Consider the following 19,639-nt stretch of genomic DNA (forward strand, 5'->3'; position numbering starts at 1 on the left):
TCACTTAGTCCATCTGGCCCAATGACTTTCAAACTGCCAAACATGGCTAACCATACCGGTGTTTTTTGCAGAGGATATGAACAGACCACTCCTACTTATCAATATTTTACTTATCCATACGAACAGATGACGTGCAGTAGTATAGTTATTCATTTCAATTAAGTATTATACATCTTGCATACTCAGTCAGTGGTACTCCTATGATGATGTTTTTTTTGCCAGGTGTAGCAAGGTGCCAACCCTGTAGCAGCCCGACATGAATAAAAAAAAAAAAAAAGGTAATCTTGCAAGTTACTTACGAGCTGGAGTTGGTGGTATATCCAGATGGGCATTCCTTTATGCACTCGCCTTTGTGAATGACATACGGAAGGCAGGAGCTGTCCTGTGAATTTTGACACTTATTGTGGAGATCCTGGCATTCATTGAAGGTAATGCAGCGCCATCCCTGCAAACTGTAAGAGCCTGGCGGGCAAGAGTCTACGCACTTTCCCTGGTGTAAGAAGTTGCGGCATACTACGCATTTAGAAGGGTCGTTAGGCTCCAGGCAGCTCCCAAGACACTCGCTGTGGCAGCATTGCTCATTAGAGGTACAGCCATGGTGCTTACATGCAGCAGGGCAAACTGCAAGCAAAAAAATATATTATATAATATTAGATATCAAAAAGTACTGTACATATATTAGATACATTGCATGTTTTGCAGATAAGAAAATCTTCCACAGAACAGTAACAAAAAGGGAACTTGTGAAATAGCACATCCAGAGCTAAATCATAGAAATGATCCTGTACACCCTAGAATAATAACCTCCCCCCCCCCATTCAGCTCATCCATTCAATTTTGTCTGCAACATAAAACACTATTAGGTCTAATTAAAATGATATATTTTTGAGATATGGGGAAAAAACAAAACAGGGGTAACCAAAGCACTCCTCTTCACTTTAAGCATGTACATGTTGTCGCCTTGCTAATATATAGACTGTTGCATATCGCACAGTCTATGTATTAGCAAGGAGAAGTAACTCATTGTCAAACAGATGCAGATGGGAACAGAACAGTGTCAGAGCAGGGGCAGGCAGGACTATGTGAGGTCACATTACCAGCAAGTGTCAAAACTTCAGAGCCCACGTTCTTCATATAACGAGGACAGTTTAACAAACAAGAGCACAAATATGAGCACAGCAGTGAAAATGAACCTAGATTTCACCATAAATTCAGTTAAAAACAGATTAATCTATATGTAGGATTGGGTTGATCTCTATAGAACTAAATGCGAGGAGATAGACTTCTCTCCCTTATAGTAATGCATTATTTATAAAGAATGTGGATAAAAAGGTCTCTTGTGAAATACAATTCAGAGATATTTATTGGACATTACTGCCGACACTGCACACCTATGTAAAGTAAGAACACTTTACGAGTACATGAGCAGATAAGGTCACTGTGAGCACAACACACATTTAGCTCTTCCAGTTCCTCAAACACTCCACTCCAGGACTCCACAGCTACCAAAGCGCCGCCCTTACACTTAACCAATCATGTAACTGCTGGAAACCGACCAGCTTGGGATCTGCCCTCCCTCTTAAACCATCCTCTCTTCCAAAACGCTCCCCCTACCCACTAAACCCTTGATGTGCTTGGGTAAATAAAACTAGTCATTAACCTTTTAACTGCTAGCAGGGAAAGAAATAACTGTCAAGTCACTGAATGGAGGAAAAAACACACACACACACAATTACATTAAACCACGGCAGTATGCATTATAAACATTAACAGAAGTCAGCCATGGAGCTTCAGACAACATTTTCGATTTATATGGCATATTATTGCTGGATACACACCATTAATTACTTCTCTCAAATCTATAAACACCCTGACCTGACTGATTATCAGAATGTCGTGCATCCACCCACACAGAAATGAGTGCATATTCCAGAGGTATTCAATAGGATTGGGAGGTTGGGAACAAGGTAGCATGTGCAGGACAGCAAAGCAAATCCCAACTTCCTGATAGGATCACTGCAGGAGCATTTGAAATCATTTATCAACTATCCCTCTTACATACACAACAGCAAATCATCAGGCCAATGAGCCCATTACAGATAACAGACAATTGGATAGTGTGTTCCCAGCTGGAGAAAGGGGATGTGAGGGACAAATGTAGGCTGCTATGTAGAGCAATATATACGTTATGGGGAAAATCGAATCCAATTCTTAAACAGTGGTTTCTATTAAAAATAAATTTTTTCTTATGTTCCCTCCGATTGGTAGAAAGAGCACAGAAAATAAGGGTGCCCTTTTAGCTTGAGAGACATATGGCATACTGCCCTGTCATCACTGCAAGGAGGCTTCCTTCCTAGGTCACAGTCCCCAAATGTAAGCAGAGCTGAACAAAAAAGATACACCTGCGGGAGGAGGCAGAGTTACCGTGTTTGTATATAGGGCACACTGTTTTTGTAAGCCAGATGAGTGAGTAAACAAAACAGTCAGACAGACTCACCTGGGGCACTAGGCCATCTACAAAACATATTTCCTCAGAGCAGACAAGTCCGCTTTAACAAGGTCAACCCACATTTCAGCATGTTGTTATAATAGATTTGTGTATGCAAAGGGTTTAAGACTGCTTCTTAACAAACATTTAAGTAAGGGTGCATGCATTGTAAACAGGAAACAAAACGCTTTTAAATTGTATTGTGTGTATTTAAATATATTCTGGTATAATGCAACAAAACATAATAATAATAATAATAATAATAATAATAATAATAATAAACAGCAGCAGTGAGCATTAATGTTATTGTCCTTTCTGAATGAACCTCATTAATGGGCAAAATTTCTCATAGCAAACCAATCCGCTTCTGTCATTTTGTGCAGCCTACAAAGGTTATAGGTATACTAGAACAATGAGCTCTATAGCAGCCCATACACGCTGCGATGCGGGCTGTGCGGTCTGTGCTTTGAGATGCGCGCTCCCGCAGCACCTCAAAGCACAGTACAAAAAGTATGTGCTTGCACATACTTTTTGTACTTTGTTTTCATCACATTGCATTGCATGCACAACGCAAGCACAGGCAATGCTTGTTAAGCACGGAACGCACGCCCGTATCGGGGCGTGTATGGGCAGCATATGATCTTCTATCACCAGTACCCACATAGTATTCATAGCACCTGACAGCATTCATAATTACAATAATTTTGTGCTGCATGGTAATGAAATCAATTATGACTAAACATCAATTTTTTTTCACCCTATATTCCTTAATACCCAATAAGGTGCAATTATTTAGGTACTCTTTACTTAGAAGGGCGCCCATCTCGGGCATTGAATGCACTAAAAAATCAGGTGCGATGCGACAGACGAGATGCCCGAGATTTCCCATAGGGAACAATGTTAAATGTCTCAATTGACCCGATTTTTCTGTTCAATGCCTCAATTGACCCAATTTTTCCATAGGAAACAATGTTAAATGGGCCACAGAGGCCAAATAGGCACCCTGAAGTGAATAATGGCCACCCGAATTGTTAACGCCACCCCACGATCAACGTCAACCCGAAGCGTGGCGAGCGCAGCGAGCCCGCGAGGGGCGGCGGTACGCGTCCTACGACCTTTTCATACCCCCACTATCCACGTCGGTGTGGAGTTGAGAATAGAAAGTGTGGCGAGCCCGAAGCGTGGCGAGCGCAGCGAGCCCCGCGAGGGGACGCGGATACCTTCACAGGTATCCGTGTCCCCTCGCGGGCTTCACAGCTGTCCGCGTACCCTCGCGGGGCTAGCTGCGCTCGCCACACTTTCTATTCTCAACTCCACGCCGACGTGGATAGTGGGGGTATGAAAAGGTCGTAGGACGCGTACCGCCGCCCCTCGCGGGCTCGCTGCGCTCGCCACGCATCGGGTTGACGTTGATCGTGGGGTGGCGTTAACAATTCGGGTGGCCATTATACACTTCAGGGTGCCTATTTGGCCTCTGTGGCCCATTTAACATTGTTTCCTATGGAAAAATCGGGTCAATTGAGGCATTGAACAGGAAAATTGGGTCAATTGAGACATTTAACATTGTTCCCTATGGGAAATCTCGGGCATCTCGTCGGTTGATCGCACCCGATTTTTTAGTGCATTCAATGCCCGAGATTTTTTACTAACGATGCCCACGATCAAAATCGTGGGCGCCCTTCTAAGTAAAGAGTACCATTATTTAAGACCCTAAGAACAATGATGTCTCATATAGTGTTTCCTTTTAAGCTTCTTTTGCAGAGTGCCGCACCTGCCCGTTTTTAAAACCTCAAAATGCATCCTGCCCTATCTGTGTGTGGTACTGTGCGCCCTTATGCTGTAATGGGCATAGCAGAGTATGACCAGGTTTAATGGGTGTAATCCTAGTGCAGTGTGCAATTCTTTGTGTTTTTAAGGTTTCTAATGTAAAATTTCTAATATAAACTGCGCCCTCCCTATGGAAAAAAGTGCCCTGCCCAGTGGTCAGCGCCCTGCATGGTGGTCAGCACCCTGCCCTAAAAAAAAAACCTTAAGAGTGAACACTTTCTCATTGATACCATCACCCCTACAAATTGTCATAATTTACAATCAGGAATGCTTGCTACACATAAGCACCGCCTTACGTTCTTGTAGCCAAAAGGATTTCAGTTCAGTTTTCTGAGGAGTACAATGTGATGAGCCAGGAAAAATATTAGCGTTATTACTCAGCAATGTGCAGTGATCAGTAGTAGTAGAGCTACCGGGACATGCACTGTAGGATCATTACACCAAAAGCAGTCTTTATTCAAAACATTCTGGTTTATAGATTTATATATAGACATAGAAATGTGATGAATGAACATTGTGAGGTTATCAGATTCACTGTAAATCTGTAATTACTATATTTTATTAGGTGTAGTAATTAATGTACTATTTTAGTCCGTCGGTACCCTCTTGTTCTCCATATATGTCTATATACTCCCTATATGTGTGTGTAGTTCCAGATCAGATCGCTCTCGCCCTAATATGGTCTGCCAGGAAATACCCAGGAAATAAGTCACCAAAAGGTTATGTCCCATTACCATACTTTTGTTCCTGCTATCACAGGAGGGTGGAAGCTGAGGGGCAATCTCCACAGGGGGGTTTACAATTCTTTGCAAACCTCTGGGCTCTAGCAGACTTTGTGGAACCGGCCACCACAGGGGGTGATCAGCCCATAATGTAATCAGCCGATTATTGTTCCTGCTGTTTACATGAGGGGGATAGCTGAAGGACAATCACCACAGGGGGTGATCAAATTCCCCTACTATCAACAGGAGGGTTGTCCACAGGGGGTGACCACCACATAATGTAATCAGACTGTGTTTTATATCTTGGGTTGACTCTGCTATGCATATCTTGGCCACTTCCAGACTTTCTGGAACCGACCCCAGCAGGGGGCAGAAGCAGATGGGCAGCAGCAGTACCTGGGAGGGGGGATAAACCTGACTTGAATCCACCAATAGGGATTGAGTGCAAGCCCACTGATGGTATGGAGAAGCGTGGGAAATTGGAAGTTTTTAAAATGACTGGCACACAAGCCAGGAGGGAGAATTGATGGACTGTCCTGGACTAAGAGGTTATGCTCTGTCTAGGTATCGTGTGGACTTATATGCTATCACTGCTGTGGGCTAAGTGATAGTTTGCCCTGTGGAACTGATCTGGGACTGTGACTATACAAGGACTGTCTGTTTGGGCCTGCTACCTGAATATCTTTCTACTCTGCAATTTACCTTTGCCACTGTTTATTGTCTATTTGTGCGTGCTGTGGAAAATAAACCATTCTTCTGGTTTCATCTGCTCGGTGTCTGAGTGATTGAGGAACTCGTACCCTCACATTTGGCGGCAGCGACAGTGGGATCATTCAGACACCAACCATCGAGCACAGAAAGCACAGAGAACAGAGGATCAGACCATATGTAAGGAAACGGAAAATGCAATAAGGTGATGTTCAGCAAGTGAGCAGGTGTCATTCCTGTGGAAAGGGAAAATGTTTCCAAGGAAAGAAAATCGATGCCTCAAGACCCCTGTAGCAGAGGAGCTCAGGGATGGAGGTTCTTCAGTGTATCGGCAGGCTGGGAAGCCGGATCTGTTATTTATTGTCAGGAAAATGCAGTATATCTGGAAGTACTGGGAAGACGCTCAGCAGATGGTCAGCGGGTGGAGAGTATCCAGCATACAGGACAAAGTGTGTTACCTGGGGGATGCATTCCTGCACTGTAAAGGTGAGGCCACTTCTTGGAATCTGCTAGGAGAGCCAGAGTTTGTAGAATTTACAGAGGAAGTGATTGCTACAGTTACCCAGATGCTACAAAGAGGACAATATTCTGAGGCTGAAGGACAAGTCCAGAATAAATTGATGCCCCAGATAGAACCAGAGGAAAGGTCTAGAAGGGGGCTACTGCAATCTGGGCAGACAACCGAGGGGTCTGCCACAGAATTAATTGTTACCGCAAGAGAAGGGTCGTTGTCAGGGGGGCCCCTAACTGCCCTTGAAGAAATGAGTATGGAGGAGCTGATAGCAGAAGGTCAGCTGCGAGGTATACCCATCCAATCCTGCACTCGCGGGGAAATCCTTCAGCAGATCCTTCACGATCAGGGAGATCCTACAAATGCATTTGCTGATTATCGAGCCTGGATCCTCCATTTCGGTGCCCAGTTGAGTGTGTGGGAACAATTGCAGTGTCTGGAGGAGTGCTTCGTGGTGGCAGAGGAAGAGGCGATTGATCGGGGGCTCCTGGATACCCCAGCATGGCAAGATCAGTGTCGCAGGGGGCGTGATGAAAGGCACCGTTTGCAATTGCTTCTCCCCCATCCTAGGGAGGAGCTGCACTACTGCTTCCCTTTTGCTGAGGTGGGAGATGCAGAGCTATTATCCTGCTGCCAGGGGATCTATGAGGACTGCGTCCAAGAAGAGATCGCCGTGGTTAGAGGAGTATCCGACAACATCCAGGCCACCAGCCCACCAGTCACAGATGACGTCGTGTTTCGGGCTGCCCAGCATACTCAGCTGGGGAAGGAGGCTATCGCGGAGAAGGAGGTGTGCGCAGAAGTAGCTGCAGGTGAGCATCTGGCTTTTAAGGGGACAGAGCTGACACAGCCTGTCCTGCAGCCACCAGCGGAATTGTTTGTGATGGAGGGTCCCTCCTCAGCCCTGGACATTGAGACCAAATGCTGGACTGAAATGTGCCATGCCCCTAGTTTGGGTTTGGGGGAGGAAGGACATGACGGGGTGGTGGAAGTGCCAGGGCCAGAGCCCCTATATTGGCCTGCTGTTTGGCCCCTGTTCCTTGGGCAAGAGGGGGAGGTGGAAAGTGGTCCCTGCCCCATTGTGCCCGAGGCAAAAGTATTAGTAGGTTACAATGTTGCAGAGGGGGGGTACCCAGAATCCGAAGAAGAGGAATTGCTACAGCCCTTGTTAGTTCCAATGTATGACTTAGACTGTAATCATGCCCTTGCTGGTTCTGCAAACCAGCCGCCTTTTACAAGATGGGTTTGGTATGATGTCACCCTGTGGGACTCAGGTGGTATATCCAAACCCCAGATTCTCGGCTCTGCATCCCGCTATTCCAGGTTGTTATTGGTTCCTGAACAGCTGGGTACCGGGACTACAATAGTAGGGGAAGGAATGTGAGGTTATCAGATTCACTGTAAATCTGTAATTACTATATTTTATTAGGTGTAGTAATTAATGTACTATTTTAGTCCGTCGGTACCCTCTTGTTCTCCATATATGTCTATATACTCCCTATATGTGTGTGTAGTTCCAGATCAGATCGCTCTCGCCCTAATATGGTCTGCCAGGAAATACCCAGGAAATAAGTCACCAAAAGGTTATGTCCCATTACCATACTTTTGTTCCTGCTATCACAGGAGGGTGGAAGCTGAGGGGCAATCTCCACAGGGGGGTTTACAATTCTTTGCAAACCTCTGGGCTCTAGCAGACTTTGTGGAACCGGCCACCACAGGGGGTGATCAGCCCATAATGTAATCAGCCGATTATTGTTCCTGCTGTTTACATGAGGGGGATAGCTGAAGGACAATCACCACAGGGGGTGATCAAATTCCCCTACTATCAACAGGAGGGTTGTCCACAGGGGGTGACCACCACATAATGTAATCAGACTGTGTTTTATATCTTGGGTTGACTCTGCTATGCATATCTTGGCCACTTCCAGACTTTCTGGAACCGACCCCAGCAGGGGGCAGAAGCAGATGGGCAGCAGCAGTACCTGGGAGGGGGGATAAACCTGACTTGAATCCACCAATAGGGATTGAGTGCAAGCCCACTGATGGTATGGAGAAGCGTGGGAAATTGGAAGTTTTTAAAATGACTGGCACACAAGCCAGGAGGGAGAATTGATGGACTGTCCTGGACTAAGAGGTTATGCTCTGTCTAGGTATCGTGTGGACTTATATGCTATCACTGCTGTGGGCTAAGTGATAGTTTGCCCTGTGGAACTGATCTGGGACTGTGACTATACAAGGACTGTCTGTTTGGGCCTGCTACCTGAATATCTTTCTACTCTGCAATTTACCTTTGCCACTGTTTATTGTCTATTTGTGCGTGCTGTGGAAAATAAACCATTCTTCTGGTTTCATCTGCTCGGTGTCTGAGTGATTGAGGAACTCGTACCCTCACAAACATCACAAAGGAGATCTCCCCTAACATTTTATTGGAAAAATCTCTATAACTTGACTTGCACAAGAACTATTTGATGCAAATTATTTGTAGCATTTAATTGAACTACTATTTTGTATCTACACTAAAATACAGAGCCAGATTCGATATATTTGGTTACAGGATGTGGACCAGCCTGTGCTGGGTGTATGAGTACATATAGCGGGTGACTGATGACGCTCCGTCAGGGGGGACCCTGACAGTCAGTATCCCAATGTCGGAATCCAGACTGCCGGTGCTCCGACAGGCGGGATCCTGACTCAAAGGGGCAATTCTCCCTTATGGGGGTCCACGACCCCCATAGAGGGAGAATAGAAGCTGTGGTGAGCGTAGCAAGCCAACGAGCCCGCAGTGTGGCGAGTGCAACGAGCCAGCAAGGGGCTTCTTTGCGCTCGCCCCCCCGGTCGGAGCACCGGTAGTCGGGATCCCCCCCCCCCCCCCGTCGGAGCGCCATACCACACCCCATATAGCTGGGGGCCCATGCAGAAAATACAAAAAAAAGTATGCTTACTACATAAAGATATCCTGCAACTCCACAAGGGGGAACAGTGGATCTGCAATCTGATCCAGTGCCTCTGAAAAGGCCGGTAATTCCAGCCATACTACATACCAAAAGGCATGGGTATCTGTCAACTGCAAAATTGAGCCAAAACACAAAGACTGTATGGCATTTATTTTATGAAAGCAATGCTAATTTTTTTTTTTTTTTTTTTTTAAGTCTATAAAAATGTAACGTCTTCTGTATTTTAAATTGCCACATTAAGCCAAAGAACAGTTACAATAGTAATACTTGTATTAACTACAATAATAAGCCAAAGCACAGCTACAATAATATGCTATGAAACATTTAAACAACAATGAAAGTCAGTGTACAACTGTTAATAAAAATAATGTGACAAAGCTCCTTGGGCTGGTACATGTAATATACAATGCCCACCCTTCAGTCTCTGCAAACTTCTGCTGTTTCTAAAACATTGCCATCTTTTCCCACAATGGTTCACTTTGGCGCAAATCAATACAAATTCGCATACGGGTTTAATATCCCTTATCCAAAATGTTCTGGACCAAAAGCGTTTTGGATAACGGATTATTCCCTGTTTTGGAATATTTTTATATCTCAATGAGGTATCTTGCATTTATGTTGTATAAACACATCAAAACACATGAAATACACACAAATTTTTATTTTATTTGAGCCTGAAACAAGGTTTCAAAACATGAAACAAAGTTTGTGTACTCTCAGGCACTGAATTTGAATGCCAAACAATCATGGTCTTGCCCATATTTATTTATATTAACATATGTCCCCAGTAGTGCCAGTTACACATCATGTCCCTAGTAGTGCTTATAACAAAAAAAGAAAGAAAAAGGACATTCTGGAAACGGATTTATGTATATCAAGGATAAGGGATACGCCGCCTGTACTGGTACTGAAGATGACTTTCTACTTTGCAATGGGTGATTACATTCTAGTCCAGCAGATCCCAACCTTTTTTCTCTCCCGTACCCCTTGATTAGTCTTTTCATTTATGAATACCCCCTAGCCTCAATTATAGTATCCACAGTACTTACGAGTGGAGTGTAAGTGAGCCGTATGCGTGTCCTTATATTAAGGAGTAGCTGAGAAGTGTGCGGTCAGGAATCAGACCCTCTGTGTCTGGCCGCTGGCTGTGTACGGTCTCCGATATTATTTTCAAGTATAAATGCAGTGTATACCCAGGGGTACACGTATCCCGGTTGGTACCACTAGTTCATAACCCATTAATAATAAATACCTAGTTTCTGAACAGCAATACATTTGAGTAGATTACCACCTTTATATCTTAGCTTATGTAACTGTAAACTATTTGTCTCCATGCTATAACTTGCCTAACAAACCAACCTTCAGATAAAGAAGTGTCAATCTGAGAAAAGGATCTGCAATACATGTGGGCACAGACAGAGAATCCATACATATTTGGAAATAAAAACTCAGTCATGTATGGGAGGCGGCTGGATCTTTTAAGGAGCCATGGTAGATATACTGTATATTCATTGATATCAACAGTAACAGCAGTTTTTTTTATTTAAGTGCACTGGCATTATACCTCGCATCATTGGGCTGTGTCAGGTTTAATAGGAATGCAGTGATCAACAAACTATTTCTGACACTCATGGCCCACTCTGTATTACCACTAAATTCATTTTTATTATTTACAGCTTTAAAAAAAAATTATATTATTTTATGTATTTATGGTTCACCGTGTTTGTATGGAGTGTATGTTTAGACAGTTTCTAAATGACCCCAACATTTAAGGGAGAGTCTCTTGTTTTAAAGAATCCTGGGAGATGTGTGTCCAAACAAATGTCCTATTTTTATAGGCTTAAAGTTTTCCAGATTTAATTCAATTCTTATAATATATTAATTATAAACTTGATATCACTATGAGGGGTATTCGTTGCTCGACAGCATATTGACAGGCAAGATTCAATGTCCCGCTTGGCGATCTGCGAAATGGGGGCGTGGCCGCGTAAACGGCTGTGGATTGTCGAGATTCGGCTGGGATTGTGACAATTCATGGCCGTTAACGACAAAACAGGCCCGACAGCTTTAAAAGCCGTCAGGCCCGTTCTATTGATATTCTATTGTACCTTTTCAATGCTGTCAGGCAAAACAGCATTGAATGGCCCCTGCGTCTATTTCCCCTGTTGGAAACAGCAACGGGTATTGAATGCAAAACAGGTTATTAAACCAGGTGTTAGATTTCTTAAAGCTTCTAAAAACAGATGCCTATGGCAACCAACAAGGTTTTCTAAAAGGCAATGAATAAATGATTTCTAGAATTTGATTGGTAGTTATGATAGATATACTTTAATTAGTGAAAGCTGTCAGAAGACCAGAGGGTTGTATGAGCTATGGTAAAAGAGGGGTAAGCAGATATAATCAGGCATATTCATGGCATTTTAGGGATAGTAAGCTTCAATGAACCCTTTGAGTGCCAAGTGAATTTGTCAAAATAGGTGTGAAAATTGCCATCCATCATAATGTCCTGTAAGGTTTACTTTAAATAGGAAATATTTTTACACAACATTTTTTTATTTGAATTCATATAACAAATGTGAGAGATGCTGGCATTTTTAGCGGGTATTTTGCACATCTCTCACAGAGATGTTGGGCACTCAAAAGGGTTAAAAGGTGAAGCACAGAGAAGGTAGAGAGGAAGGTGCAGGCATGGAAAGACAGAAGAAATGGGAGGAGGAAAAAGAATGGATCACAGCTGCAAACATTCCATGCTTAGAATTGTTGCTTTTGCTAAAAGGTCAGTAACCTCTTCAGTGCCAGGATGTTTCTAAAAAAACATTTAACTTTATACAGTAACTGTTTACACAATTTTCAGTGGTTTTAGAGATGTGTAACATTTAAAAGGAGGTAGTAAAACAGCCCCTCCTCCTTATCATACCATTGTTATCTACCATCTCCATGCTATTAATGGTTGTTTTTCTCTTGGTTTTTTTCTCCGATTAGCTCCCTTGTCCTGCTCTTGCACAATGCACCATGTTCACACAGTTGTACAGTATTTATGTGGTTCCAATATTTTCCACATCTGTGTAAAATATTATAGTACAAATAAATAAACTATATTAAGGAGGGTTTCAAGTCCCTGCCCAAATAAGCTTACAGTCACACTGATAAAGGGATCATGTGAGACATGAGTTACATGGGAAACAAGGTCATTCACTGAAGAGGAGATGTTAAAATGAGAAACAAGCAGAACTCCTGCACAGAGTAGAAGCAAACCTATCAAAAGCGCAGAGAGGTAGTAGAAAGCAGAGTGTGTGGATGTACAAATCTGCACGGTGCGGGGGAAAAAAGGACCAAACTACATTTACACAGATTATGCCCATACTTGCCTACCTGACCCTCTCCATGTGGGAGAAAATGCTCTGTTTCTGGACTTCCCTGGTAATGTATGATTGCCATCACCTGTGGGGAGTTAGGTAAAGGTGTTTCACCACAGGTGCTGGCAATCATACATTACCAGGGAAGTCCAGGAACAGAGCATTTTCTCCTGCATGGAGAGGGTCAGGTAGGCAAGTATGATTATGCCAAATATAGAAGTTGTGAAGAAATCTAATATGTAAATAGAGAAAATGCACATAAACTATAGTATGTTTAATAAGCATTGTTCACGTGTCTTGTTCTCGTACTGTATGCCACATGTATACAGGGAATGGTTTGGCTTAGCAGCTTTGCTAAATTTGGTTGCAACAAGACAGGGAGAATATGAAAAAAGTCAGCTTCTAAATCTTATGGTGCGTACACATGGGTACAATCAGCATGAGATTTTGACTATATAGTAAGAATCTCATCGGGATCGCATGGGTTCTTAACCCTTGCGATCCCGATGCGCGTTCACGACATATCGCAAGCAGAAAGTCTTGGCTGCATTGACTATATAGTGCAGATCTGATCGCAGTACAAATTTGTTCTCAAAATGGGCAAAACCATGTGCACTGCAGGTGGGGCAGATGTAACATGTGCAGAGAGAGTTAGATTTGTGTGAGTTATTTTGTTTCTGTGCAGGGTAAATAATGGCTGCATTATTTTTACAATGCAATTTAAATTTCAGTTTCAACACACCCCATCCAAATTTAACTCTCTCTGCACAGGTTACATCTGCCCCACCTGCAGTGCACATGGTTTTACCCAATTTGATTTAAAAAAATTGTACTGCGATCAGATCTGAATAAGAGCCATTGTCCAATGAGGATATGGAAACTAGATCCTTTGAAAAAGTTGCCAGTTTGGGTGACGAAACGCGTCAGTATACAGAGATATATTATCATTGGACATTGGAGCACAACAAATGAACACTCCCCCACTACGGCTTGTAAAACCTTGGCCACCTGTTTGAGACTTTTTGCCTCCTACACTGGAAGAGAATTTCAGGACACCACCACCATCTTAATTATTGGGATGCCTACTACCAGCCTGTGAGTCTGTCACTCAAAGCAGAAGACAGCTATACCAAAACACAGCGGCGAATTATCCCAGCATGGTATATGAATACACACTTCTTCAATTCCCAGTAAAGAACTAAGGAGGACAAGTCCAGTCAGAACTACATATAAGCTGGAGATCACCATAAGTATATTGCCCGGTCTAATTTTTTATCTTTGAATTTTTATCATTGAATTGAATTTTATTCCCTTTTTTTTTAGATTGTTTATAATTAATACATTTATTTAAGTGTATTGGTCAATAATCCTTTATATTAGGTATAATAAATATGGTTATATTTTGTGATACCCAGTTGATCATTTTTTAGATAATAACTACCATATTTTCATATATTTTCCATATTCAGCGCTCCACTTTTCTTTCTCTTTTTTAGGATATGGAAGCTACCCTGAAATGTCTGATAGCATAAAGTAATCATGTGAACTCTGAAACGTAGATATTCACATTGTATGAATGCGAGAACTTCTTTCAGGTAAACTTTTGCTTATATAGATCTGAAAATCTCATGAATTACAAATTTATGTAAAGGCCCATACACACTCAAAGATTTTCATTTCAAAAGACTTTGCCAAAATCTTTGATAGATATATCTGTCACCAAAATAGTGCGTACACACTGAGCTATTTTCCCAAAACGCGAGAGATTTTCAGGAGGGAAAAGACTTTGCTGAAAATCTTTTATATAAAAGGCTATTTACATAATGGGCAGGGTTTGTATTTCAAGGGTGGGAGCAGAGGCCATTTTATTCAGTGCATTCCTGTTCTTGGGGCCTGAATCAGAACTGATCGCTGGGCTGTGTATATTCGGAGCCAAGCGATCAGGTGAAATCCCGGTGTCCCAAGGACCGATTACTTTATAAAGCTACGGTGCTATTCTGCCGTTTTTGATTATCATCATTTTAATGCTTTTGAGCTCCCCTCCCCCCACACACACACACTCTCTACTGTCAGGTGAAATCCCGAAACGCCATTGGCAGCGCAGTAAAAGTACTGTACGTTATGGAAGAAATGAACTGTATGTTATTTCTTGTGTGTGTGTGTGTATATATATATATATATATTTAAAAATCACTGATATATATATATTTATTCATTCATTCATTGGTGGGTAGTGGTGCCAGTAATATATACATTGCTGGCATGTGCCAGTAATGTATATATTATTATTGGCCAATATATAAATATTCATTGGTGGGTAGTGGTGCCAGTAATATATACATTGCTGGCCTGTGCCAGCAATGTATATATTATCACTGGCCAAAATATAAATCTTCATTGGTGGGTAGTGGTGCCAGTAATATATACATTGCTGGCCTGTGCCAGCAATGTATATATTATCACTGGCCAATATATAAATATTCATTGGTGGGTAGTGGTGCAAGTAATATATACATTGCTGGCTAATAGCATTGGCTAATAGCATTGGTGGCCAGTGTACAGTATGCTCCGTGTGGAGCAAGTTGGAGGCAGCAGGGCGGATGGAAGCCTGGAGGCGTCAGCTGACTCAGCCTGTGGCTGGGCGGGAGCAGCTGCAGCCTGGAGAACTATGGAGCCAGGCAGAGCAGGGCACACGAGCGGGGCCGTGCTTCAGCGGCGGTGAGTATGATCTGCTGCCGGCGGGGGAGTAGGGGGAGGGAGCGGGGCGGTCAGCCGGGCTGAAAGTGTATAATCTTTCAGCCCGCGCTGCGTACACACCTGGCGATGATGGCTGAAAAACCAGCCATAATCGTTAGATGTGCTGGTAAAACCAGCAGACTGCCCACCTCGCTGGCGATGATGCGGGAGCGCGCATCATCGCCAGTCGGCAGTCGGGGGGGCATACACACCAGGCGACTTTCAGGTGAAAATCGCTCAAAACGGCTGTTTTGAGCGATTTTCAGCTGAAAGTCGTCTAGTGTGTATGGGCCTTAAGGCAACTTCTGTATTAGAAGTTGTAAGAAATGTTGTTATCTTGCATGGTAATCAAGTCTGAAATAAAAATGCTTTGCTAGACAGTTACAGGCAGGATGCAGCTCATAATTGGGCGGCAGGTGATCTGTGGGAAAAGGTTGAAAAGGCGGAGCATACCTGAAAGTATGTTGTAAACTGTGACTCATGTCCGCATTCCTGTTCACATATCCCCTCAAGCACTAGCACAAATGATTGAATGTGCAAGGAAACATAAGCAAGATTCTACAGATTTTTGTTATATACAGCGAATGCGCTCAGTGAAAAATGTGGTGTCCCAAGGACCGATTACTTTATAAAGCTACGGTGCTATTCTGCCGTTTTTGATTATCATCATTTTAATGCTTTTGAGCTCCCCTCCCCCCACACACACACACACTCTCTACTGTTGCTACAGTGAATCTTAGGGGGAAGAATAAAGAGTGAGCGCATTAAGAAACAAAGAGGGTGTCAGGGAAAGAGACAGCGAAAAAAGAGAGGAGCAAAAGAAAAAGAGGGATGGTCAGGGAAGTAGAGGGCTTCATTGAAAAAGAGCACATGAGAGAGGTGCAAGAGATGGTGTCAGATACAGAAAGGGGGAGGAGCAAGAGGGAGCAGTGTGAGCTGGAGTAGGAGAGAATGTCAAGGAGTAAGGGCTATTTCACATGTTCCGGCTCCTGCCGGACGGCGAAATCCCACACAGCAGTTTACAATGGAGGGGATGGCCACAGCCCGGCAGCCATCTCTTCCAGTGGTGGGATCTGGCTGCAACCGGGCGGCCGGACCGTGGCCGTCCCGTGTGAATGGATACATTTGTGTCCATTATTAACTACGGTGTGCAGCACAGCGTGCTGGGTGAGACAGAGAGAGACAGGAGCAAGAGAAAATGGTAGTGTCAGGGTGAGAGTGGGTGCCAGGGAAAGAGTGAAAATATAAGTGTCAGGCAGAGAAAACCGTTAGAAGAGAGAGACAGCACGAAAGAGAGAGAAAGAGAGACAGCACGAAAGAGAGAGAAAGAGAGACAGAGAGAGAGAGAGAGAGAGAGAGAGAAAGAGACAGCACGAGAGAGAGAGAGTGTGTGTGTGTGTGAGAGGAGGGGGTGCATGGGAGAGACTGTCGGAAAGAGACAGGGAAAACATGGGGAAAGAGGAAGGGAGAGTAAGGGCAGGGAGAGGTAGAGATGAGATGGAGGGCGAGTGAGCGAGGGTTGAGAGAAAGAGGGAGGGAATGGGAAGAGAGCAGATGAGAGAGAGACAGACAGGGAGCGAAAGAGAGAGACATAATTTATTTACATAAAGACAGTAAAAATAAAAATATTTTTCCATACTTCAGTCTCAAAATAGCAATCCACCCTTAAAATGTAAAGGCTGATTCCTATTTCAGTCAATATCAATTAGCCACCGTACTTAACGGTGGCTAAGTGAGGCCTCTGACAATAACCAGCCCCATCAGCCTGTTTTTTTTCTGCAAACACACATAGGTCTGGGAACTTATCCCAAGTCTTGTGGTTTTTCAAGACAAAAATTGAAACATTTTGCACTAAAAATGCAGTATAATGGAGTAGCCTTAAGTGACACATAGGGCAAAAAATGACCATAAAGATCCATTTAAAGATCCAATTTATCAAGCAACTGAAAACACCAACAAAAAAAAAATACATAATGAAATCAATTATTTAAAAAATAAATAGATTAAAAAACAAAAACCACAACATTTCTGGAAAAGAGCCACAAAATATGTTGCAAGTGTTTTCAGCCCATACTTGTCATAAAAATTAACATATAAATCTAGAGGTGGCAAAGCAGACAATAAAAAAAAAAGTAAATATAAAAAGTCCCTCTAAATAACATGCCTTCTAAATATTTCTCCTGTAGCAAACGAAGACAATTTGTTTCCCCTTTGAGCATGACAGATGATACATCAATAAGCACATTCCCCTCCTGCTGAAAGGAATTCCTTTGCCAAACAGTGTAAGATCTGGATAGGAAGTAATCAATAGGAAACAAAACCCAAACAGGAAACAGACAAAACATACACTATACTGCTCCACTGCAGTACTCCATACCTCAGGCTAGCTTTTCCCTGGAAAGGAAAAAATATGATAACAGCAATGGCCTTCATGACTTAATCATTAAGATTAAGGTGAGGCGTCTGGTATTTTGGTACTTGTTACCTAGCACGGCGCCCATTGCATCGCATACCATAAGGCATACAATGTTATACAGCGACGTGGATAGTGGGGGTATGAAAAGGTCGGAGGACGCGTACCGCTGCGCTCGCCACGCTTCAGGTTAACGTCAATACTGGGGGTGGCGTGGGAGTGCATTTAACATTTTAAGCACCCATGAGGGTGCTTATACAATTAAAAATCATATAGGGGCTTATACAAATTTAAAATTGCATGCCATACAACTTAATATTGTGGGCGCCGTGCTAGGAAACAAGTACCGGTATTTTTTACACTTTTTTAAACTACATAGAAAAGGAACAAAGACAACAACTATGGCTGACTAATCAAAATATTCATATAGTTGTAAAGCACAATGGAATCTGCTGCGCTATATAAGAAACTGTAAATAAATATGGCCGATTTGGCCATAGGCCAAATACATTGTGCGTGTGGCAGACAAATTTGCCTTGCCTGCTATCTATTTTGCTGTGCATCACTATCGGCCACAGGGAAAACACTGCAATTTTGGCTAACTAGCTAGAAAATTTGGACTATATAGTTAAAATTGAATGCCAAATCGCACCATGTGTACAGGGCTATAGTGCGTATGGACATGTCGCGACCCCATGCTGAGAAGGCCGGGACCCACTTTGGAGTCAGGACCCACAGTTTGAGAACCGCTGTTCTAGACAATGATCATTAAGGCACTCTGGGGTATGAGGAAAAATGACCAATGAGCGTAGCAGAGTGGTGCTTTGGACAAAAAGCCAAGGTACCTCACCATAATAAGTGGTGAACTATGCAGCTGGACTAGGCACTGAATTCCCCCCTTACAAGTTTGAGCTGGTTTCAATGAAAATACAATAAAGTCACATCAAGAACAGAGCACATGCAATGAAAGGCATTAGTTGTAAAGTGAAGCCCTCACAGATAACCACTCCAAAAACTAGAAGATAAGAAAATGACTTACTTCTCTGACAATGATCCTGAGTCCAGCAGCGTGCACCAAACACAGAATTAATTACAGTTGATGGGCAACTGTTCTTTCCCTTTATAGCACCAGGACAGACGTCGCCACATTCCTCATTATCATCTTTGTTGAGGCGTATGTAGTTGTCTTCTACAGAGTCAAGGATTTTGGACCAATCAATAGTGGAAAGGTAACATAGCTCATTGTTTTTCTCAATCCTGACAGAACCCCTACTTATGTGCATTAGGCTGTGTAGCCCAATTTCCCTTAGATGAACCATCTCAAAAATTACAAGGGCATAGTTGAAAAAGAGTCTAGTACCACGGATCACTGTGAGGTTTGGAAAAAGGTCCTTGAGACTTTCCAGGCCATAAACTCGGAAGAGAAGGAGGTAGTCCGTTATCATAGTAAGTTTGGGAAAACTCAATGTTCGGAAGTTTTCCGGTTTGGTGCTAAACATGAGCAAAATTTGTAGGTGACCTTCAATAACAGAGCAGTCCTCCAGATCATAGAACTTGGTCAGGTTATTCCGGATATCCATACTGGAGCAAACTGAGGAGAGAGTGTAAAAAAGGGAAACCAGTTCAATTCAGTACAAACAAACAAACAAATAGTACAAAGTAGTGATTTTATTTGTAAAGAAACTAATATAATATTTTATTACAGACATGTTGCTAATTCCACAAAACTATGGCATCTTTATGCAATTCATTGCAAATTAATTTGGTTTTCAGTAAAGAGAAAGCAAATCCTGTATAATGTATGTTAAGTACAGTTGCACAACGGTTTTCAAATTAAGGGGTATATTCAATCGATGCCAGATCCATTCCGAAATTCTTTTGCCGGAATGTATCCAGCATTCAGTTTTAAATGCAGCGGCCAAAT

General features: G+C 42.9%; 1 protein-coding gene across 1 annotated transcript in view; it reads right to left on the reverse strand.

Moving 5' to 3' along the window:
- Window positions 1-19,639, reverse strand: part of INSR (insulin receptor) — a 120,247-nt gene that overhangs the window by 48,965 nt on the left and 51,643 nt on the right. The window contains exons 2-3 of the mRNA XM_083181986.1: window positions 18,755-19,306; window positions 300-621 (exon numbers count right to left, since the gene is read on the reverse strand). Of these exons, the coding sequence (XP_083038112.1) occupies window positions 300-621; window positions 18,755-19,306 (874 nt within the window). The remainder of the gene's footprint in view (window positions 1-299; window positions 622-18,754; window positions 19,307-19,639) is intronic.

The sequence above is a fragment of the Crinia signifera genome, chromosome 1 (genome assembly GCF_055691185.1).
Source record: "Crinia signifera chromosome 1, ASM5569118v1, whole genome shotgun sequence".
Classification (NCBI taxonomy): domain Eukaryota; kingdom Metazoa; phylum Chordata; class Amphibia; order Anura; family Myobatrachidae; genus Crinia; species Crinia signifera.